Source organism: Anas platyrhynchos, chromosome 13, assembly GCF_047663525.1.
Source record: "Anas platyrhynchos isolate ZD024472 breed Pekin duck chromosome 13, IASCAAS_PekinDuck_T2T, whole genome shotgun sequence".
In the NCBI taxonomy this organism is placed as follows: Eukaryota; Metazoa; Chordata; class Aves; order Anseriformes; family Anatidae; genus Anas; species Anas platyrhynchos.
The window spans coordinates 10024416-10049154 of record NC_092599.1 but is presented as its reverse complement, the minus strand read 5'-3'; the positions used below and the strand labels follow the sequence as shown (position 1 = coordinate 10049154).

The following is a 24739-nucleotide window of genomic DNA, read 5'->3' as shown; positions in this document are numbered from 1 at the left end:
TACAATGTCAGGCTACATTTCCACAGTGGTGTGCAGGCAGAAATGAACGTGCTCCACTCGTGGCTTGAGTCAGAGCAGGCTGAGCTGTCTTTCCTAACTTCCCTTGAAAGCTGCATAAGAAAAAAAAGAAAAAAAAAAAACTCATTGCCAACCACTTTAGGATGCTTGAGCAAAAAAGAGTGCCAGGGGAAAAGAAGTGGAAAAAAATAAGAAGGAACCAGCTCTTCTCCTGGCACCCCACCACTGAAAAGGACCCGAGGGCTGCGTTTGATCCAAGCCCTTCCAGGCAGCTCTGGGAGGTGGGAATCCCGCCCATGCCAGCCCGTGTGAGTGGGAATATCAAACTCCTGCCCGTGCAGCAAGATGCTGACAAATCAGTCACTCTGCTCCAAACCAGGGATGAGGAGAATCATCAGCGTACACCGCCCAAAGCAGACGATGCCAAAGACAAATCCACACGCTTGAAATAAGCTGAGCTCCGAGGCTGACACAGCAGGGAGGGACCCCAGGGTGCACGCACCCCTGGGAGCAGCAGGACACGCGACAGGCCCCCTGCTGATGCTTGCAACCATTCCCTTTGCCACCCCAAGCCACGTGCATGGCCGTCCCCACACTCATGCTCTCAGGTCTGCCCCTCAGAGCTGCACCCCTGATCTGAGCAAACATGTTTTCTGCCCCAGAAGTGCACACGCTGTGTTCAGGCCCTTCCCTTTCTGCCTAAGTTTTGTACCTGCCGCTGTCCTGATGGAGCTACCGAATGTCAGCACACAGATCCCTGTGCCAGAAACCGCGTGTGAGGCAGCCACGCTTATAGCATCAGTGAAGCCTGAAATCAATCACACCCGAGTTACACCGAGCCTCTAAAAGCTGCTGATCTTCAGCGGTCCCTATAAAGCTGCTGGTTGTCCTCCTTCACACCCCAGGGCTTTGATCTGCTGCAGGAGTGCCCCAGAGCACCAGTGGGGGCTCACGCCTGAGAGCCAAGCTCCCCGGGGCTGGAAATCGCTCTGTGCCCCAGGAAAATGCAAACCTTTCCAAAACAAAAAGCAAAACGAGGGGACTGCACAGCAGCCACCCAGTGCCACATGAGCAGCAGCTCTGCAGCCGCAGCAGCCTCCGGTGGGAGGCTGGCAGACACGGTTAGTGCTCACCGAGTGGGGCCGAGGGGTCGGTGTCCGGCACAGGAGACCTCTCCACTTCTCACCGCATGCAAGGTTTGGAGCAGAGAAACTCTGCCCTGCCTCGGGCTGACTCATGCAGAGATCTACTTAACATATCGCTGCTTCTTGCTTCCCAAATCAGCTTGAACTCAATTTTTGGGCACCACCATGCCCCATTATCCACCCCATTTTCTCGTCCTTCCAACTCGCTCACTGCTGGAAGGAGCACGTGGGGACAGACCCCAGGACTGACGGACACTGCTGCAGGGTCCACAAGCACCCCACCGCCTCTCCCAGGGAAGGAACAGCTCCACACGTGCACCTAAACCTGCTTTACTGTAGGCAGACGGGTAGAATAAAAATCTAGAGAATACCTCTGAAAAACACACGACATGCAAAAAAGTAAAATAATCCTATTTCCCCCCAGCCCCTGCCAATGCACGCTGAGGGTGAGCAAGCAAACACAGACCGTGGAGTTTTTTTTTTCCTCCTGTCCAGCTAAGGGAAAGCAAGCATTACGGTGGGGCCCCTCCGAGCTCCCTGCTCTCACCCTACCTTTGTTCCTCTGTCTCAGCACCCCGAGCCGGCACTTGAGCGAGACAGCGAACATCTTCCCCGACCGCAGCCGCCAGCGCTCGCTCACATGGCTCTGTGCAGCTTCTCCCCCCGCACCTCTGCCTGGCTCTGCGAGGGGCTGCCGGCTCTAAATTAATTTCTGATTGCTGTGAAATGGAGCCGTACTTTCTGTAGTTGCAGAGGGACTGCGAGGGAAGAGGATTTGGGGGGAGGATGGCACAGACGGAGCTGAAGGGGGCACAGACCCCTTCCGACAAGACCTTGAGCGTGGGGCTGCTTTGTCTTGTTATCTTGTCTAGATCAATAAAATCACCAATTAATGTATATAAATCTATCTCCAGCCTCCTGCTGTTAAGGGCTGGGAATCCGGCACTCCATTAACATATTAATTTGCGAAATAACATCACTCCTTAATACGTATGGGTGCGTGCTTGCTCTGCACCAGGAAGCTAATCCAGAGCTTACGGAGGACACAAAAGCCCTGACTGCCAGGGGACCAGACCACCAGAAACCCAGCTCCAGTGCACGTGCTGCTGGGCTACATGCCAGCAATGGCCCCAGCGGCACAAGAAAACTTTTCTGCAGAAGTTTTTGTGCCTGCAGCAACCCCAAAGCAATGCCTCGCAGGCCTGAGAGCGAAGCCCTGGCCTTGGGGACACAGAAACCACCTGGTGAACATCAGCCCCCCAGACAATGTGCCTGATGTATCCCCAGTGCCACCTCCTGCCTGCAGAAAGGGACATGAAGAAACAAACCTGTGGATCAGGAGGTGACAAGACATTCCTCGCCCTCTCTCTGGGCATTTGGACGACAGCAGAAGTGGTTCCCCACGGCTTCTTACCAGTCAGAGTGAGCCAAAAGGTCCCTTCCAGGAACTCACGGGGAAACTCTGGGTTTACAGAAGAAATCCCCATTACCAAACCAGCTCCTGAGGGTCAAAGGGTGCCCACAATAGATGGAAATTTGGGAATTTACTGTCACAACATCTCTGAGCACCTTGTCTGGCAAGCATTTCTGCCAATCCCACAGTTGACTTAGGAGATCACAATTTCTTCCTGTAGACCAACTGCTGCAGGCAACAAGACAGCACATCTTTGTAGGAGTCCCTTTAGAGACACGACATGGAACATTTCACCTCCAGCACCTGATCTTAGCTGTGCTCTGCCTCTGAGCCTTTGCACCTAATTACCAAGGTCACCATCCCACTGTAGGACACACAGTTTGGTAAATTCAAACTCAAACAAGTCTGGAACCCAAAGCAAAGCATAACACGGGCTGACCCAGAAAGTTTTGTGGCAAGCAGAGAGCTAAGAGGGAGCTGCTCGGAAGGCACGGCAGCATTAGTGGCACAGCACAACCAGCAGTCTCAGAGGAGCTCACACTGAATTTCAAATCCAAGAATTCCAATTACAGACCCTCTAAACTCAATAAGCCTTCAGTGCTTCAGAGATCAATCTTTATGTAACAGCACGAGAGATTTTCTTCTCGACTCGATCTTGTTTTCTTTAAAATAACAGAGTCGAGAGCATTGACAGGTGTGTACATATATATTAAGTATGGATCAATTGAGATGTAATGTATATGTCTAAAGCCTCGTAGAGAAGACGAACAGCCTGAGCATGTTCACAGCACACAAGAAGCACGCTGCTCGCACTGCTCTCCCTGGGAGCGTTGCCACGCCAGGCACAGGAGGGTGATGACGGGGCCAGGCTGACCGCCCTGCCTCTGCCACAGCTGCAAGAGCAAGCTCAATAAGATGCACATGAGATTTTCTCCCCCCTTAAAACAACCAGACTGGGGTCTAAAAGTGCTGGCTTCTTACCCCAAAACACCCCAACGCCCTGTCTTGCCCCTTTCCCTTCCCAGTCTCTGCTCCTCTCCGCAGATGTGGGTCCCTCGTTTCCGCCACCATCTCCTCTTCGTGCAGAGAAGCCACCTGCACTGACCATTTCAGCCAAGCAGGGAAGGACTTTAAGCCCTGCTGGGTTTATGGTACGGGCCTGGAAATCCCACACGGAGCCCCAGATGTTCTGTTTTTTAGGCAGACTGAGAGCTAACCCCCAGGTCTCTGCCCACTGCTGCTTGCTCGTCTCAAGTTGCTTTTCCTTCCCTCACCTCTGTGAAGCAGATGTGTCTCCAATGAACTTTGCTGGAGCCGTGACAGAGGAATTTATGAGGTTTCCCCAACCGAAATATCATTTTGCACAAGACTTCACCTTCTTTAATGCTGCTGAAGTGCCAGTCTACGAACAAGACGAGGCGAACTGTGCCATTCCTTCCTCTCTCTGGGGTCACTGCTGGAATTTAAGCACATTCAGACATAAACCTGAATATTGAGGTTTGCCCTCCCCTGAGAGGCTCGGAGAGCTTGGTTAGCCAGGAATTACACCTGCATGCCCCAAGCCAATTGGTTTCACCTCAGAGGAAATCCCGGTCCCAAACGGAAGGCAGCTGCTCCTCTTTGATACCCAAACAAGCCCGCTTCCAGCTCCACCGCACATAAATCCCAGCCTCAGTTCAGCTAAGGAAATGGCTGCGTGGACACCGGTCATCAAAAGCACACAATAAAGGGAGTGAGAAATGCACCAATTAAACCAAGAGGATAAAAAAGCATGTGTACAATGGGAAATCTATTACCATTTATCAAGTCTGGTATTTGAAGTGGCTCTGCCAAGCCTTCGAATCCATTGCAAATAATGCAAGAGGATAATGAAAATAGCTATACACTGAGCATCACAAAAATAAAGCAAAATGCAGCGTGATTAATGAATATACAGCATTCAGAATGTATGTAGGCACTTCTCTGCTTATCTGGCAATTAGCACCTTTTTTTTTTATAGCGGTAAATTGTGGAGGAATGGTGAGGACAAAAGCAGTCTTCCCTTCATGTAAACATTTAAAAAATATCTTTCAGAACAAAATTAAAAGCGCAGTAACTATTCTAAGTAGAGCTTACATTACACTAGTTCATTCCCTCCTTGAGGTTGCTATACAGCTTGTTTCCTTCCTCAGGATTAATAATGCAAAATCCTGTGTGTCTAATCCATATCCTGAAAATTACACACTGCACTAACACATTATAAAAGGCAGCATTTCTCCTGCAAACAGGTACGTTTATGGATGAATGCATTAACGTTACAAATACTGATAGCACTGCCATTGTGAATTTCTTCATATTATGTTCCAACCTTATTTTTATTTTGATTCTGTATGACTACAGGTGCTGTCAATGGGAAGACCCATGAACCCCTGAAACTGGGGTTGGGAAGAAACCTGAAGATTTCTGTGAAAAGCAGCTTTTTTTTTTCTTTTTTTTTTTTTTTTTCCTTTTCATTAGATATTCACACAGTGTCTGCAAAAAGTAAAAACAGACGTTACCAGATAGTGGGCTACCAGCCATTTTGTCATCACTACAGACAGACAGGATTGAGCTGGTTCACCAGTGTACACCTGCCATTAAGAAAAGAAAGCAAAATAAAGACAGTTCACTGCAGGTGGGTGAGCTCAATAAATAGCACACCAGTAATTCCTCCTTGGAATCATTTCAGGTATCACCAGAAACGGGTAAGAAGCAACCTGCCTTCTTCTCATACAGCACTTTGTTAAAATCTTGCCCTTGGTACACAGATTTTGTCGTATAGCTCTGCCTGGTAAAAACACATCAAACGCTGCCCCACGACAGACTGAAGCTATCTCACCCAACCTCGCATTCAATAGGACACGTTGAGATAAGGCACTGCAATTAGCAGGCAGCAGACCTCCCCTAAGAGGCTGGGAGCTCTTTGGGAAGCAAACACTGGCTGAAGGCGGCACTGAAGCATTTGGAGACAAACAGTCTGCCTTCGATGGGTCAATGCGGAGACACCGGATCCGATCCAGCAATGTCTTGAACCAAACACAGAGTGAGGCGATCGATAAAAATCAGATATCCCATAGACTCCTGGCGATGACTGAGCCGTGTGTGGGCGCTGAAGCTCTCCTGCCTGCTGTAGGATTACCCCCAGCCCAGATACTAAGCAGCAGCACCAGGGTAGCCAGCAGCCACCTACATCCCCCCCCCACAGCCACTGAGCAGATCCCAGGTTCCCCTCTTCTCACTGCCTCTTAAATCAGATGTGCTGGGGGGCACAGGGACAGCTCGCCAAGGCTGAACTCGCTTCTCCTCGCGGGCTGACACCGTCAGCACCAAAGGTCTGGGAGAAGACAGCGACACGCTGACACCCGTACTGCTTTAACCGATGATCCTTAATAAATGGACCCGGTGACAGCATGAATGATGAACAGTTTCACTGAAATCACGCTGGATTAGTAGACAATTCCCAAGAGGAAATGGTCTAAATTACGCTTTACGAGTACATTGCCTGGTCCTAATTAGCGTGGCTGCATCCTTCCCTGTGCGGTGCCACAGCCTCCAACCGAGCACCAACGGGGGGGACGTCTGACACGGTGCTATTAGGTTTAATTACCCTGACAATAACATAGGGAAGTGACAGTCTGTCATGAAACGGATTTCAGCCAGGCAGACAAACAGGTTTCAGTCATTAACCTTCACCCCCAGGATTTCCAAAGCCTGTCTTATTTTCTGCATCCGCGGGTGACTTCTCTGACACATGCTCTGAACACCCCGTGCAGCTTTTTACAAATTCTCCAGCTTCACAGCAGGACTCACCGTGAGAAATGATGCTGTTAACTCTCAGCTATGTGCAGTCATTTCCCTGAATTTCACCAGGCCCTTGACCTCTGCAGCATCAGCTGCAAGGAGGCAGCGAGGGGCTCTTGGGAGAAGTGTCCAGTCCTCACCATGCTCCCACAGTTTCAAAAGTAGCACTCAAGGGGACTGCACCTCCAACCCAAACCACCGCGACACCAATGCCTTGTATCTAGATTAAACTGAGACTAGAATTCAGTGAGGATGATTTAGAGAGCAGTGAAGACCAGGGGTGAAAGCTCCGTGCTGCCACTGCCTTCCTAGTTGTCCTCTCCATAATTCACACCCCGAATGGCAGGAAGGCTGAATGTGTACGATTTTACGGGCACTTTTCAGCAATTCAAGTGGGAGAACAGGATTATGTCCCAAGGCTAAGAGGAAAGCTAATTTAAACATTTACATCTATGTTCCTTTTCTGAGCTTCTAACTTGAGCCCTGTTAGCATTACCCAGACATCTCCTCCTACTATCATTAATTTATCAGCTGACAAGTTCTCAACAACCCACCTGTAAAAGCATTCTCATATCCTTCCCGAGCAGTGTTTCAGTGGTGATGTGCAGTGTTATCAGCATCCACAGCAAACCAAAAGCTCAGGTGCTTGCTGCTTGGTCCATCTTTTCTTTTTTCCTGCTTCCACACAACACATAGCGTAAGAGAAGCCGGGTACCTACTTGGAAATGCTACTGGTAAATAACAGCAGTTATTTAACTGCAAGAAAAAGCTGCATACATTTGGCAACAGATACAAATGGGGCTTGGAGAGTTGTATTGTCCCAGAGAGTGGCAAACAAAGCAGCACGGCCCGTTTCCCATGGCAAGAAGCGTGGCCTTGCAGGTGGAACACCGCTGCCAGGATTCAGCCAAAGACCATACTCTGTTTTTTTCCTGGAAACGTTGAAAACGTTCTTTAATAATTAACCGCTACAGTATGCTTGTTCATTCTGCATACCCACGGACAAGGCATCAGTCTTTCCAAGGAGACAGCTGAGTCTCCTGAAGCAAGAAATTAAAACAGCCTTATCTCCTGTGCTGTACTGCCACTCGCTCTGACTGCCAATTTAGTCAGAAGAGCAAAAGCCTCTCGCAAGCGCCGGCTGCAGATGCCAGCCCAGACGGGGGTCAGGCTGCCTCCATGTATGTGCTCCCACCAGCCTCCTCGCTGCATTTTCCACCGCTGCCGTGCTAATGAAGCAATTAGTTAGTAACAGCTCGAGACAAGTTAGCATGCCAAAGGCCAGAAGTCGTTTCCCTTTTAAGCAGGTGCTCATTACCCAGTTTAAGTGCCAGCTGCACTTTTGCTGTGAGAGCTGTTAGAGGAAAACACACAAATCTAAGCGTTACTTACAGAGCATCACTGCTCTTCCTCACCCCAGAAAGGAGGCTAGGAAGGCTCTGCGCTGTCTGCAACTTGCAGCTGAGCTTTGAAATTAAACAGCAGCACTTCGGGCATGTTGTGCTGGGGAACTTAAAAGGATCACGCAGAATCAGTGCTGTTCCCACGAGGAAATTCACGTAGTGCGTTTGTGCTGGAAGACTTGCTGTTGCTGGTATTTACCACCTAGTAAATCACTACTTTGTTTTTTTAAGCAAAAGGTTGAGAGTTCCGGGTTAAACTATTATTAATCAATGGCAGAGTGCTCAAAAGGTCATAAATACCCATGAAATTGAAAGTTATTGGTATGATTAAACACCACTATACCATGGTTGCTTACTGAGACCCCACTTGGGGGCTCACTTTGCCCACACCGTACCAACAGTCCTGTGTCATGGCAAGTGTGGTTTGAGTAGAGGAGACAGAGGTGAAAATTAAATTAAATCCTAATTAAATGCATACATCCATTTGAAACCTCATCATTAATTTTTCCTCCTTTAAGCATTTCTCCATTCTCAAAAGGCCTGAGTCTCTTGCCCTGTCTGCCAGTAGGCGCAGGTCTGCCAGCGCCTGTGGTTAGCAGGCCCTGAGCCGCACGACTGCAGAGGTGACCCCGCGCTCACTCTTCCAAGAATTGACAGCACCCATAATTAACTAGAGACTTGTTTGGCAATACCTAAATTGCAGTAATTACCATCGTGATGGCATAATTAAAAATGGATGAAATCTCACTGACAGGTGGTAGTTGGAAAAGCACTTATACCATCACTTGCATGCTTTCCACGGAGGGGGTTACTTTACTTTTGCCATCCGAGGGATATTTCAAGAACTCCAGCTCCCACCTCCACCATCTACAGACCTCATTTATCATCCCTCCTGCTGAAGTACCTTCCTACCCCGAATACCTTAGGTCTCCTTCACCCAGGGATGGTTACATTCATTTCTTTAATTAGCAATGTCAAACTCACTCCCTGCCCAGTGCAACAGCCGCAATTTCACTCTACACGTTATGTTGACCTCTAAAAACTGCCTCAAAGCCACATTTTATAGCCAGCGACCCTGAAGCTCTCACTCCCTGTTTGCATTTCCTTTTTAATGGGTTGGTCCCTTCATTCTGCTCCCTGGTCAGCGTTGATGCACCACAGAGGTGGGGCTTCAGGCTGCTCAGAGGAAAGATGGAACTTGGAGACGTATAAAACTCCCATCCTGCCTGAATTTACTTACTCATTTCTATTATTTAATGGAAAAGTGGTGCCAAAACCAGTGCTGCAGAGTGTTTTGAGAATCTGTGCTTCCCTAAGGAATCAGGCGTTCAGCCTCCAGGTTTACCTGTGCTTGTTTCAACTCAAAATCCCACTGGAAAAAGCACGAAACTACCCAGCTCCGACAACTACGTGATGAGCAAGCAGGGTTTGGCCATCATCTCCAACCACACGAGCACTCACATAAATGCTCTTGAAGAAAAAAGCCGTCTGTCCCATTATATATTTTCACTCTTATCCGCTTCCTTGGCATTTTTCATAGGTGACCCTGAGCTGGAAGAAGTAGATTTAATCTGAGCACTTCAGTCCTCTGAAAGCCCAAACCTGTTTCTGAGGCTGTGATTTAGCCTCTCCCTGGAACTTTGCATAATATGATAGGTGATCAAGAGGCACGCGGAAATTTATGGAAAGCTTAACGGTGTGGAAGTATATTTATCAGGGCAAGATTACTGAGATTTAAGGAATTCATCTACTTTTCTTCTTCTTTTTGCAAATATTAGCCCTCAGCAAAGACATGAAAACATTTGTCTTATTCTAAAGAGGATATTATCAGCTAATTAATTTCTAGCACCAAACAGTCCAGATGAAGAAGGGTTTAATTGCTGAAAATGTTGAAACAGAGTATTTTCAGAGCGAAAGTTATGTTTGGTTACAATGGTTTGATTCTGTTTGATCAAAAGCTTTCTCTGTACGATTTGCTAGAAGTCAGACATCCCATAACCAGCCGGGAGCTCTCCGTCACCTCTGAATCTCCTGTGTGTGCCGGCAATTCCCTTCCACAGCCAGTGCAGGACGTGCAAGCGGGGTGCCCAGGAGGAGCAATAAATAATGCAGCTCCCTGACCCCTTTAGCAAAGAGGGAGAAGGGGGGTGCTGGGGCTCGGAAAGGGCAGGGGGCTGCACTCAGGAAATTCGGCTTTCCTCTTCTGCCGGTCACCACAAGGGAAATCACTTAGAAAGGTTGAAAAAGGGCAAATCTTTTTAGCTCAATAGACTGGTTTATGTCCTGCGATATGAGCATAACTGCTAATAATTGCTTCATTTACAGTACGCTGACTACCATCGGGCACAGGCGTAAAGACAATGCTGAGGGTCTCCAGCCTGCTGCCTTCCTCGGGAGCCTTTGCCTCCAGCTGTGTGCGTCCCTGCCTCACTGCTATTAACCCCGACTTCTTCAGAGCCCCACGTGAATTCCTGCTCCTAGCTTCTCCCCTTCCCACCAGCAGCAATTCTGCCCCCATTAAGCAGAGCACACCCTGGTGCCAAGTCCCAGGGCTGGGGCAGGACCCGCAGCAGGTCCAACCTCAGCATGGCCAGGACCAGGCAGCACAGCGCATGCACACAGCCCGGTGCCGATGCCAAAAGGCTCTTTCTCCCCTCTCCCACCTCTGCCCCTTCCCTCACATCCAGCCCGATCCAAATCACCTCCTGCATTCCCATATAAACACAGCAAGTGTTTATTTAGAGGTTCCACATGACGCTATTTCAGCTACCATCACTTTTACCAAGCAGCATCCTCACACTCGGGGGTACACGGAGCTCTGCGAACGGCTGCATTTGGAGAAGGGAAGCGTGGATGCACAAATCTCTTCTTCCAGCATCTGAATTTATTGCTGGAAACGAAGCTATCAGCTTTGCAGTGATTTACCGCTGTACAACGAGACCCATGAGATATAAACAGAGGAGACAACCCTGCAGGACAATAAATTGCCACAAACCAAACTGTCATCATGAAATGCAGAAAAGCCGTGTGAAAACAGCCCTGCTAACGGGACGCAGAGGGCCTTTTGGCAGCTGCTCTTCCTCTGGCATGAAGCACAGGTGCCTCTTCCAGAGCAGGCAAGGGGGAGATGCCTGGGCCTGGCCTCCACGTCACCAGGACGAGGGGCTGGGACACCTCCTGGCTTTGACCCACGGTGGCCAGAGCTCCAACCCCAAATCCTGAGGATGGGACGCTTTCCAAAGGCTATCAAGGTTCGTCAGCCCCAAAGGCACCTCCAGCACCCAAACCCTTTGGAGAGCCCAGCTGTGTAGTTTCATACACGTTGGTATGGTCCCACAGCAGGACAGGGACCTGTGAAGATGTTTACTTCACCCCAAAGATCAAATGGGGCAGGACTGGCTTAGAGAGGAGCCCATCAGCAATCAGCACAGCTCCTCATCTTCACTGCCTGCCAGGGCTGCGTCCCTGCAGGTCCTCACGTCCCTCCAAGCCCTACTTCTGAACTTCAAAGCCACAAGAAACGCGGGAGCAGTGCTGGGGAGCTCAGCCAGTGGCTTTATGAGGACAGCTCGGTTTTAATTACGTGCCTGGGGGATTTCTGGTGGGAGGATGAAGCAACTAGGACTGGCATCACTTAGCAATGTAAGGGTGGGATTCAACACACGGATCTGAAAAGCTGAGCAACGTCCCTTTGGATGTATTTATTTAACTTACAAATGGAGTAACTCTTTATTTCTAAGGCAAATGGTACTGGGTGGAACCTCAGAAGAATAAATGTACCTCAGCTTTTGGAGTGGCCAGAGCACAAATAAATAAATAGAAAATCTGCTCCAGTATAGATTTTAATTCCTCACGGCAGTATGCTTTACTGGGATGTGGATTTATATGCAGAAGCCTAGGCTGGTACAAAGCTGTGATGGATGCACGCACACCTGGGTCCCCAGCAGTTCCCCCTCCCATACCAAATTTCTGTCTCTGCTGAGGGCAACGTGAGACTTCCCGAACAGCCCCTTTGCTGAAGCTGCCTTTCTGCTCAGACACCACAACGCCAGGCAACGCAGCGCTCGCTTTGAAATGGGGGGAACAAAACCAAGAAACCCTGAGAGCCTGTCCGTGGGGAAATCCAGGGAGATAAAGTGAGAGGCAAAGAGGAATCCTTATGAAAATGCATGAGATGTGCAAAACTGACAGGCCAATTAAAGGAGCCTAAAGACGATCAGAGATTACCCCAACGCCACTGCCACATCCCATTGTTCTCCGCGCTCCCTTTGTTCCCCCCATCCCTCCTCCTCACCCCTCTGACCAGCGACAACCGCACGAGTTACAGGCTCCTTGCCTTTGGGCTCTGGGCACGCTGCTTTCTTGCCACTCGTGGGCCAGCTGGTGACATTTCTGCTTTCCGTGCTCCGCTCCTGAAGATCGCACACCAGTGCCGAGAGCCTGCGGGGAGCGGGGGCTGGCTGACGCGTCTGTAAACACCGTGCTAATCTGTTTAAGATATTAGCCTCCCATCTATGTGTTTTTAATAATAAAGGCAACATTTAGATGCTGCCAAGGTATCAGAGAGACAGCAGCAGACGCAGCAGAGCCACCTCTGCCATATAAACAATGGGAAATGCTCTCTTATCTTTCCATACCACTGGGCCTCCAGGCTGCAAAATAAATGATTGCATTCATTTACATTTTATTGTGGAGATATAACGGGCTGGAATAACTGCCGGCAGAGAACCTGACTGCAGGAATGCACTATTTTTCTCCCTGTTTGCCTTAACAGATTTTTTTTTTCTGGCAATCCATCTCTATCGCTGTTATCTAGGTGGCAGAAGGGACATTAGCCCACTGCCTGCCTTGCATTTAGGTAAAAAACAAAGCCATCAGCCCCGCTTCTTGCAAGGCCTCGCACAAATGAGCCATTAGAGAAGAGACTGTGAAGGTGGGTCCCTCCACCTGAATCGTATCCAGGCAGTAGAGCTGGGACATTCACTTCCCCAAACCCTAAACCCTTCCCCAAAACCATCCTTTGGGACAGTCAGGACAGGAATCAGCCCACTTGGGACACCTCAGCCAGTCACCTCTACTTCCCTTGCAGTCAACGGAGAGGAACAGGCTCTCTGGACAATCACACATCCCTTGGGTTAGAGATGCCCATTTTGGGTCGAGAAGCACCGATTTCTCTCCTTTCCAGCCTTGACACAAAGCTCGGAGGGAGACGCCTACCTGATACTGAGCCAGACCCAGGCCACCCAACTGGTGTTGCCCATGCAGGTTGCCCATTAACCACGGGTTCAAAAGAGCGCTGCCATTCTTTTGATAAACAACAAAGAACTAAAGCACACTTCATCTTTCAGGTCAGCACCCAAACACTGAGCAGCGTTAGAAGGATGTGGATTGAACGTAAACCTCAATGCTGCTGCTCCCCGTCAGCAGGAGAGCTGCTCAGTGAGAATTTCTGCAGCTGACATCTGTCTATTAAAAAGAGAAACTAAAATACACACGGGGTTAAACACAGTAATAACTTAATTTAGGCCTAGCTAATGATTTCCACTGTTTGCTTGTTTTCTGATGCTTATATATTTTCATTTTTTTAATTTCTCTTCTCGTCTGTTGATTGATTACAACTAAAGATGATGTGAAAAATGTCACAAGAAGCTTAAGCAAAAATGACTGCTAATAATAGCTCACTGGAAGAAACGGAGGCAAACACACATCTCAGACTCTTGAACTACCTGATGAGGTTAGACAGGAGAAAGTCTGGGCAACAGGAAACAAAATGAGTAAATGAAATCTGATCAAATCACATCCTGCTACAAGCGAAAACGACCCAGTCAAGGACAGTTACCCTATTCTGTCCTTGTGTACCCTGCAAAAAGCAGGGAGACCTCAGAGACACCAAAGGAGGAGATGACTTGACCCCACTGGGATAACGTGCAGCCCACTGGTGCAACCCTGAGCAAGTGCCCTGGTTTTCTCCAGCTGTCAGTGAAAGCAGCCAGCTGCCCAGGATGCTGGCACAACGGGGCCACCAGGCACTCCAGGCCAGGCTCCATTAAAGCAGCTCAAAGAATTTGGTGGATGAGAATGAAAAAGAATGAGCCTGTAAAATGTTCAAACTCTGTAACACCACTACAGCAAACAAACCATCAAACGTGACAATGAAAGAACAGTGACCTACATTAGGCGTGAGTGTAGCTTCATCTTAAGGGTGGTTTCGTAAGCGCTCCCTATCCCTTTGATGCCAGCAGCACAGAGCAAAGGGAGCAGAGCCTGGTGACCAAGGGCACAGCCCTTTACATTTTCTTCTGCTGGGTCACAGCCACGTGCAGGGAGTTCAAGCACGCTGTGCCATGCCAGTGAATGCTGGAAATGCCCCTTTTCCAGCTTCTGGGCTCCTCTTGTGTGGCTTTTGTCCAGATAGGCTAAAACCAGAATCGTTTTCAGTGATATTGCAGCCAAAGTACAGTTTGCTTGGAAGGTAAGGAGTGATATAACAGGACCAGGGTTCAGACCAGCTTTGGCTGTAGCCCACTTTTGCAGACACAAATGTCCCTCTGAGAAACAGCAACCAAATGCGCCCATTCCCCACTGCTTTTCTGTTGCACAAATACATAGAGCAAACACCCACATTTTATATAACAAACATAAATCTCAACGAGCTGCACGCTTTCCCTGCACTTTTAGGAACACCATCCCAGCAGTGAAGACTCTTTGCTGTCCCCACTGTGTGGCTGCACAAAGTGCCACCCTGGCAGCCAAGGGAAGGTTTACGAAAGGGACCCAGCCACCCCGGCTCCCTGCCCTCACCACTTCTCCCACAAATATTTTTAAGCCCTTGAAAAGTGTGACAGCCACGGCTGGCTGTAGGAAGCTCTCCTGTCATGTAAGCAATGGATATCAAACACAGGCACGTTATCTCCGGGCGAGCAGGAGCATTCCTGTTTCCTTACCACCAGTACAGAGGTGCAGGTGGCACAAACCACCCGGGGCACAGAGCTCCTGGCTTTCCCCTTCCTCCTCCACCCTCAGCTCCTCTCTCCACCTCCTCCTCCTCCTTGACGACTTCTTGATGATCTTCAAGACCTTGTTCACTTGATTCATTTGGTCGTGCGGCCGCAGAGAGGGGCAGGGATTCCTCCTCTCCTATGTCTCAGCAGCTCCAGCTCCTCGGGAAGGAGGGACAGCCAGAAAGCAGGCAGGTCACTGGGAGGCAAAAAGCGCTCCTGTGTGTGCGTGCCTCTGTGTCAAAGCTTCTTTCCGCCCAAAGAGAGAGTTTTGGGTGGCGACGGGAGGGGGGAAGGAGGGAGAAGGATTTCTTCTGCCTCTGTCCATCCAGAGCTCTGCGGATGAGAGCAGGCATTTCTTCTCCCTGATGATTGGGAAAGCTCATAACTCACAGGGGCAGCAGATCCTGCACGGGGTTTTCAATTTCTGCTTTTGACAATACATGCATTCTGGCAGATTTCAAATGCTCCTCAGGCAAGAGTCAGCATCAGCTCAGAAGCAGCAGTGACTCTTAAAGAAAAAAAAGAATAATTCTGGCTTCGTTTCAAAGATTAGAAATAGCAAATGCAGACAGCAAATAGGAGCCGCATGTATAGGAACTGCTAAAGATCTGTACGCTCTGTAGGAAAGAAACTTGACCTTCCTGGTCTTCAATAATTACTCACATTTATCCAGCACCTTTCAGCAATCACTTTCTCACTGATGTCTTTGCAAAGAAGCTAGTCATTCCCCCAGTTTGCAGGCACAGAGGTGAAGCAGCTTCATTTCTGCACAGCTTCTGAATACATCCCTGCAAACAGCCTCTCTCCCTGCTGTGAAAGTTCAGTCCCTCTAAACTTCTGAAACAGTTTACAGTCTCTAAAGATTTTAAATGACCCCCTGATGTTTTCAAACAGACTTTAATGGACATTAACATGTGTGTCCATCCAGGACACACCTCCAGGAAAGGAGGTCTCTGGGGGCAGCGACCGTCAGCTGTGAGCAGCCCCTTTCGGGGTGGGCAGTGGGGTTAGAGGAAAAGAAAGCCAACTCTGATTTAAGGGGTGAAAATCCTTCAAAGCCACGTTTGGGATGGACGTGGCTCTGGCAGGCAGCAGGCCCAGGAGCCCGTTAATGTGCCTAAAGCTCCATTTAGAGCGATACAATTGAGAACAAACCCTGCGGTAGGCTAGTAATGGATGTACAAATTAAATTATCACGCACTTCATTTAAGGCATTATAAATAGAGCTATCACTCCCGCCACAGAACAAGACGCAGCCCGTGCCCACCACCCCACAGAAGGGCGGTGTGGGGCAGTGTGCGACCCCCTGCCAGGCCCCTGCCAGCCCCTTGGGCCTCAGCTCCCTCACCCACACACGGCCATGTCAGCGCTGCCACAGGGCAGGCCGCAACGGCGAGCTTTGGTGGATGTCATCTCCTCAGCTCATTAGGGTGTGGATTTTAATGAGACATGGCCCCAGACAAGCAGCTCTGTGCAAACTGCAGCACCCTAGGAAATCCTGCTGCTCCCACATGTCCTGCTGGGGCAGAATACTCCTTGATCACTGAACATGGAGCTCGGACCTCCCTGGTGGGGCCAGGCGGCCATGCCGCATCCCTTCATTTGTGCCCCGTGCCCACAGGGGAACCCATCCTTATCCACACAGGGCAGGGGCAGAATTTACCCCCAGTGCTGCCCCACTTTGCTCAGGCTCCCTCGCACAACCCTGGGCACAGCAGGAGGGGTGGCACAACAGCACAATGCTGCCGCCCCCAGGCCTCCCCTCTCCACCTCAGTCCCGCCTCAGCCTCTCTGTTTCCTCTCCTTCCCTTTGGCGGGTGGCTGCAATCTTTCACGTATTCCTCATCAGTGAGATTTATGAGCACAATTCCATTTTATTTTGATGGTTAATACTAGCGCTAATGCCGCTGTCATGTCTACATAATTAATAATGAGACTAATAATGCCAAACCAATCTAAGAGTCACTTTATTGGTCTTCAATGTCATTAGTTAGAGCTGACACAACCAATTCAAGTTGTTGTCTGTACTGAGCCACCATTACCACCTCCATAAAACCTGGATCGGGGGCTGCACAGCAGCCTGAGCTCTCAATAGAGTAAGCAATCCTAGAGAGGGTCAGCTTGGGGTGATTTCCTTCTGATGCTTTAATTAATATTTCTGAGAGCTGCAGCAACACAGGAAAGCAAGATGGCATTGAGCAACTTAAGGGTTTTGCCGGGAAGAGCTCTTGGGGACCGAGAAGACCTCAAAGCCACAGCTTGCACGTGCCCCATGGCTGCAGAAGCTACTTACACTCAGGCCGGTTCACTTTTTCCTCCCTGCTGCAGCATTGTGCAGGACAAACAGAGAAGGAAAATCGTCTTAGACACGATGTCGCTGTCTGCCCTACTGTACAAACACCTACAGAGCTGCTGCTCTCTGCAGCAGCAAGGTTGGTCCACGTTATCAACACAGGGTCTGGGGGGGCACTATAGATTTCTGCTTTACGGCCAGCCCGATAGCTAATCCCGTAGATTGCACTCCTACTGCTTTCAAATTTTATTCTACAGTCAGGGCAGCAAGTTGCTCCCTTTTCATCTGAAGGCTGAAACCACCGCCTCCAAATGCTGAGGATTTAAGGGGTGAAAATCTTTCAAAGCCAGGCAGTACTGTCAGGATGGAAGCGCTTTGGTTAGCATTCAGGTAATAAGGCGCTCTTTCATGTCCTATTCCCACTTTGCTTCACCCTCTGCCTCTCACAAACGAGCTGAAGCTGTTTGATTTGAGCCAAGATTTGGGTGGGATTTAGCAAAGTTCAATACTAACAGTTTAATTTTGGTAAGTTAATCCAAACTATTTACTTTTCCCTCCTTTCCCAATCACAGCCCTAGAGTTGAAGTATAGCAGCCATTAAGCGCTTTCCAAAGCAAGCCACGCAAGTTTCAAATTGGTCTCAATTTAGCAGTTTTATTTTTGTGCTAAATGATAGGGAACGGCATTAGCACAAGGGTCATTACGTGAGTCAGCAGCACGCAGCGGCTGCCTCTCGCCCAGCAAGAAGTGAGAACAGCCTCGTGCTCTGCTTCAGCCTGGGCAATCCTTCTCTCTCCAGGCTCCTGGTTAATCCTACCCAGGCTGCAGAGCCATCCTACGTGCCCTGGAAGAGGCTGCTCCCCAGCCAGCAGCCTCATTGGGTGTTTCTCAGTGTTGGAGCACCCTATGTGATCTCAAACAGGAAAGCAGACAGTGCCGTTATCCTTCATTGGATCAGCCACAGGCACACTGACCCTCTGCCACAAACCCAGACGGGTGGTAGGCTTTCAGCAGGACGACCCTAAGGATTGAGGGATGCAGAAAAATATAGAAAGATATCCCCATCTGCCTCTGCCAGCCCCCCCGAGGCACAGCTGCCAGCCATAAGTGTGCCCAAAGCTCCTAGCCTGTGTTTTATGGGCAGCCTTTGGGCAAACCTATAGGCATCATCCTCCGGAGGTAATGCCAGGAGGCAAGTTCCCATGCCCAACAAGTTGACCTGGGTATCACCAACTGCTGTAGCTCTGTTCCCAACAAGCACGTGCAACACGTGGGGCTGCTGGGGCACAGGGAGACACCGCACACACACCGTGCCCTTGGGCACCACTGAGCAAACTCCCCCAAAGCAAGGGGACGCAGCCTCCTCCAGGCACTACTTCCCGAGTACGCCCTTGCCTGATCCTGCCCTACCACCGTATATTCTGCTGGTTGCGTAAGTCCAGGTTTCTGCTGGACACAGTGAGGCTAGAGACAGCACCAAATGCCATCTCGCTTGCTGCAGTTATTAATCACACCCTGCAGGACTGCAGCAGGCTTCATGTTAGAAAGTTTTCAAATGTTTTAACACCAGTCTGGGGCTCTGATCCCTCTGCAGGTTTCTACTGGCTCCCTGGCATTTAACTCCCTCCCCTTTGATATTTTCTCACTGTTTCAAAGACCACGAGAACCTTTGGAGACAACAACCACTTGGTGTCTGGAACTGCTGCATTTCAAGAGAATCAGTCTGGGCTTCTGGCACTATTACGAAATAAAAAACTTGACAGTAGATCCAAGGCAGCACAGAGAGCAGATCACGTTGGAGATCTGCCACCTGGAGATCTTCCTCCTACAGAAGGGGAAGTTGGGGATTTCAAAAGCTTCGAGCAATGGAAGAGCACAGGCCTGGCAGAGCAGTTAAGGATTCGGGCAGCTACTTCCAGCCACTTGCGCTAAGCTCACGCTTATTTCTAGGGAATGTGGTCGCAGAATTAAAATTGTCCTCAAAAAAAGGCTCAGACAGCTGTAAAAAAATTGAAGGCATCACACGCAGATTTGTGGCATGATGGGCAATGCCACTCAACACTGAGCCAACCCCTTGCGGGGGCTGTGGGGTTCCTGCCTCACCCACCCAGCAGAAAACAGGGAGAGGAGCACATTCCCCCACCAACAATCCCGAGGGACCAAATGCATTCAAGACCACAAAGCAGCCGGAGGTCACAGTGATGAGCTGCAATACAAGGAACTGAGCTTTTTGGGAGGAAAAGCAATTTCATTCACTCCGTTGAATTACGGATTCCTGCAGCCAGAGCTCAGCACTGATGAGAGCTGCAAGATACAGGCTGTCCCCAAGTTTCTTGCTGCCTTTCCCCTCTCCCACTAATTTCTACCCAGGATCTTGGCTTGCGTGCCAGAGCTTACGAGCCAGCTTGTGACTCCCCATTAATCAGGGGGGCTCCTGAGCCCTGGAGCTGCCATCCCCAGGGAGATGCAGCCAGCCACTGCTCCTGAACACCCCCACCTTTTTAATGTTCTCACGAGACATCACTTGGAAATGAAATCATGAGCTTGCTTCAGCTGTTCAGAAGCTCTGCTCTTCTTGTCTGGTGCTAAGGGAAACAAAAGACTCTTTCAGAGATGGAACTGCGAAGTGAAACACAACCTGTGCTTCTGGGTGAAGAAGCTGAGTTACCTCACCAGCATCCTGGACAGATAAGAAGCAGAAGGAACAACATTTCTGGAGCAAACTTCCCTCTTTCCTCTATTTCTTTCTGCAGTACCTACCCCAGGTCAAACCCAAACCCCAGTGTGATTTTGACTTGCTCTCAGTCATCAACCTGCTTTTGCTTCCACGTGGAAGCCATGTGTCAGCAGGTTGGGTAAGGAAGGACACTTCCTACCATGCACTGTCAGTACAGATTATTTCATTCCCTTAAGCTCCTTGGGGGTGTAATTTGCAGATAGCCCGCATGAAGCAGATGCCTGAGCCCTTAGGCTCGCAGAGGTAGGCATTACTGAGTCCTGTCACCAGCGACAGTGAAGTTTAGCATATTCTCTCCAGACATTTAGGTTCACTCCCATAATCACCAGAGATACACCCAGGTGAAGTTGGAGCTCTTACTGAAAAACCAGTACGTGACAGCCCTGAACAAATGACAGTTCTTGCCAAAGAACTTAATTACAGTAAGAGCTCCCTGGATTTTATCAGGACTAGGTTTTAGCACCGAGGTTTCCTCTGTGCCCCCAGAGAAGTGTTCACATTTCTATGCTGTCTCCTGGGCTTGCATTTTCCCAAAACACGCCAGCTCTGAAAGCCCAATATCAGCCCCTGGTGGATATAAAGAAAGGGGCAAAGAGAAGAGGGGGAATAGGAATGAGGAATTGGATGAGTAGAGAGGAGGGACAGCGATAAAGGAGTTTTCTGATGAAATATATTCTGTTCCAAAGCACTTGCAGGTCCTAATAAAACTCAATAGAAGCAGCTCCATTTTTATGGGCACCCAGCGGAGCCTTGCCTGTGTCCTGGCCATCCTGCCTGGCTCTGCTGCGTTTCTCCAAGGTTTCCGAGTCCACAGAAGTCACAGCACAGAGGCTGCTCAGAAACAAACTGGTTTCAGGGTCAGTCAGAGCAATCTCAAACAGGGAAGAGAGAGATAAGGAGGGATGGGTCAGCTGTCTCACGGATCAGGCGGCACAGGATCCGATGGGCGCTGCAGGCTGAATCAGGAGGGTGTGCAGTTGTCTCCACTTCATATGCTGCGAGCACAAGGACATGTCACAGTGGCCAAGCTAATTGTGGGGCTAAAGAGCCTGCTCAGCCTTGTGTGGCACTTACAAATTCATTCACGGCCTGGAAGCATGGGGATCCATGGAGCCACAGAGGCTGCAAGCCCCCAAAACAGCAAACTGAGCCCAATGTGAATTTTCTCAGTCTTGTACCACCTCCTGCCAAGGAGCTAGAGAGAAGCTGACAAGAATAATGCCAAGTTCATCCCAAATCTCACAGAATAGCAAGCAATCTACTATCCTGGAAACACGTTTCTGTGTTTTCATGATGGATTCAGTGAAATTTTGCTTCTTTGGAACATTTTTAAGTTCAGATGTGCTCTGATTCAGAATTCATTTTGCTCCCACAAACCTCAAAAGCGATTATGGAAATCAACCTCTTGGTGTTCTTCAATGCAAATAAACTTCTTTCCAAACATTTCCTAAATGTCACTTATTTTCTTCACAAGTACCCACAGCAGTGACCGTCGCAGGAGAACAGGCAGCACTGCATCCATTTGGAGACAATCTGAAGAACGCACTTGTCCTGACGAAGGAGAAAGCTTTCAACTTTTGAAAAAAAAAGAATAGAGCCTGTGGCAGTTTAGACTCATTATCACCAACAAACAGCCCCAAATGGCATATTTCAAGGTTTCTGTCTGACTCAGCTGTCAAAACCTGTCATCCTAATCAAGGCTTGTAAGAGCATTTACACATAGCGGAGCTTCATCCGAGTCAATGGTCCAGCTCTCGGTAATTAAGTAGAACCACTCACGCTGTAAAAAACACCAGCATCATCTTATTTAAGGAAAGATGTGCAGGGTGAGTCAGACCTGTGCATGGAAATATCGTTGCCAAAAACTTCATTCATTATAAATTGTTCTGCAAAAGGATGGGGAGAAAAAAAAAGGGATAAGTGAACAGGGACAAAGAAATCTGAAGTTTGAGCTGAACCCAGAAGTTAATTTAACAACTGGGAGAGTCTAAGGAAGAGAGTCTAAGGAAGAAATGGAAAAGACAAAAGGAACTGTATTTTAAATTGTTATTTTCTTTTTCACATGCTTTGGAAAACAAATGCAGTATAATGACTTAATCAAGGGTGCTTTTTTCTTTCTTTCTTTCTTGTTTGAAGAAAAATATCTAAGGTATTTTGAGCTTTTGGGTGGCCAAAAGATTTATTTAAACAGTTTCAGACCTACAACATTCTCCTACCATGGAACGAGGAGGACGTTCTTGTATCTCTCCATTGCACAAGCGCCAGCACAAGCCAGGAAATGAGACAGGGCTCCTGTTCCCTTGGGGCTGGTGTGGCAAAACCAGCCCCAGCTGCCAAGCACTTTTCCTTGGACACGACACCTCCATTTGCTACACCCCTCTCTGCACCAGAGCTGCACTGTGACAGGCTGTGGAAGGGCTTATTCAAGCCATGTTTACTAAATGCTCATCAAACTATTAAAAATAACTCCGTTATCCTCAGCTGAAAAGTAACCTGTGGGTTGCAGGGAACGGCTGTGCTGTGACCCCAGCTAACATCTGATGGACAGAGCCCTGGAAGGCACTGGCAGAAATCCCCGAGGCCCACAGGCGCCCCATCACACCACGGCACCACACGCCTGTGCTACCAGCGAGGCATTAATTCCTGGTGGAACAACAAGCCTGTCAAGTAATTGTGACAAAAAGCATTAATGGCCTTGCCTTTTCTCATGCCAAAGCGATCTTAATGCATATAACCACCGCGAGTGATCGACACGGCTATACACAAGCAAAAACCCCAGTCAAGTGAATATCGCTCGGCTGCTCCAGAACTTCTGACAGCATCCCATTATGTCAGATTGCATCGGGTAAGGTCATATAATCCATCAAAACTTGACTTAATGAGGCAATTAAAAACAAATGCATTGCACGGACAAACTCCTTGCTATGTAGTCCTTCCCTGATTCCACTTGGCTTCGCATTTTCTTAGGGGTGAGGAGTTTGAGACGAACTAAAAGGAGTTGTTTATTTAACTCCCCTTCAAGCACATGAAGTGGAAACCCAAAGGGGCTGATGTTAGTGATACTCCCCTCCCAACAACAGCTTCATAGCTACGTACCTGAGCAAGGCTGATACAGTTCTGAACAGACAGATGCACACAAGAAAATGAAAGGCGTTTTGACCTTTTTGGGGGTGGGGGGAAGTAACATTAAGAGCAGGATGACAGCAGAAGGGCTGAAATAAAGCAATAAACTCCTGGAGCATCACCACGGGCTGGTAACTGCAAACCCACATGGCTCCCAGCCACAGCAGGTCTGCAAAACCAGGGCTTTGCCATTTCTTCCAGTACAGACAGTGCACGGCTCTCCTCAGTCGGAGGGATCCTCCCGCACTTGTAGAGGGGACAAAGCTGCATGTTAGAGGCAGTTTGGCTGCTTGGAGAAAGAGAGAGAACCTCTCCCCCTCACATAACAGCCCGTATGAGTCAGTACCTCAGCAGGCAATTTCTTTTTGCTGTAAAGCACGGGTTATTAGTCACTGCGAGAGACAAGACATCAAGCTGGTTGGGCTGACCACCCGGGATTCATTGTGCTTTTTCACATTTAAAAAAACAAAAGGTAGATCTGGCTCGGGTGCCTCAGCAGGACGTGGCACACCAAGTGCAAGCAGCCCTCGCTGCGGGGCCGTTCGCAGCCACGAGCAGCAGCACCAGGGCTCAGCGTGACACCCAACTCACCACAAGCAATTGTTCAGGCAATTACCACGGGAAGATTAATTTGGTGCCGAGATGCCTCCGGGTTTATCCATCACTTCAGTGGGGCACTGAAGCAGGGGAGCCTGCCGGGGCACACGTTCCTCTTGCAGCTGCATTGGCCATTTCTGCACTGCCAGATAATCGCCAGTGAGAGCTCCTGTGCTGATTTTCCTAGGCCATGCGCTGGTATCAGAGGTGACACCAACACACTGCTCTTCTGGGGATACCCGAGAGCAAAACTCATCGAGAGATCCCCAGCTCCTTCCTCATCTTCAGCAGCTTGAAAGCAGCAAACCTGGCTCTTCTAGCAGGCAGAGCAACCCAGATACAGGCTGCAGAGTGAGCCCAGAGCACGCACAGCGTGAATGCAGCACTGACAACTCTGTGCCAGCAGGTTCTGTACAAAGCTATAATGGACATCCCCTCCCTGAAATATGAGTCAGGCAATTCTGTGCTGATACAGGCCTGGAACAAAGCACTTCCCCGTTTTTATAGCTGAGGCATCTTCTAATGTTTGCAGCTAGCACCAATCATTCCCCTTTCTGAACCTGAGGCCACTTAGGTGGCCACCAGGAGGTCAGCGCAAGGAGTTGCTTTGGCAAAAAAAATGACCAGGGAGGTGGAGCACATCGCTTCATCCCAAACAAAGCACTTCAAGGTGTTGCAGTGATGGCTTTATTAAGCCTGTGCACAGCACAGGAAGATTTGCACGAGGCAGGAGGAGCTGAGGCACCACGCACTCAGTCAGACGCACACAAATTAGGCCAGGGCAGCTGCACCACAGCGTGCAGGGGCTGCCAGCAGGACAAGCAGTGGAAGAAACGCATTACTTTCACAGCAATAAGTTGCTGGCTTCCGAGCAAAGCAGTTGTTGCATTTAATTTGCCCAAGCAAATGAAAACTCCAGAACTTCAAATGAGCAAGAATCCCTGAGTCCTCAAATATCTTCCCAGCTATTGAATTGGGTGACCTGAAAACTACCGCTCGCTCAACGGAGAAATGGGATTTTTATAAATATGTGTATCAGCAAATGAATATTTAATGCTTTCTGTACGTATCAGTGTTTGGGGCTTGCAATATTTAAGCAATAAGACTTGTCAGAGATTGTAGTAGCCATGAGATAATTACATCCCTGGGGTATTTCGATGCACAAAGAGCAGACAAGTGCTTGTGCTAG

At 49.1% G+C, this 24739-nt stretch overlaps 1 protein-coding gene across 12 annotated transcripts in view; it reads right to left on the bottom strand.

The window, feature by feature from the left end:
* Positions 1-24739, bottom strand: part of GRIP2 (glutamate receptor interacting protein 2) — a 245994-nt gene that overhangs the window by 115090 nt on the left and 106165 nt on the right. For 5 of the 12 annotated variants that reach the window (XR_005269045.2, XM_038185843.2, XM_038185842.2 and 2 more), the window contains exon 1: positions 14744-14909. The exons of the other annotated variants lie outside the window; for them this stretch is intronic. Coding sequence is in view for 4 of the 5 variants with exons in the window: in XM_038185843.2 (XP_038041771.2) it covers positions 14744-14894 (151 nt within the window). In the remaining variant the exon portion in view is untranslated. Of the gene's footprint in view, positions 1-14743; positions 14910-24739 lie in introns of those variants that run through there. 12 annotated transcript variants of the gene reach the window in all.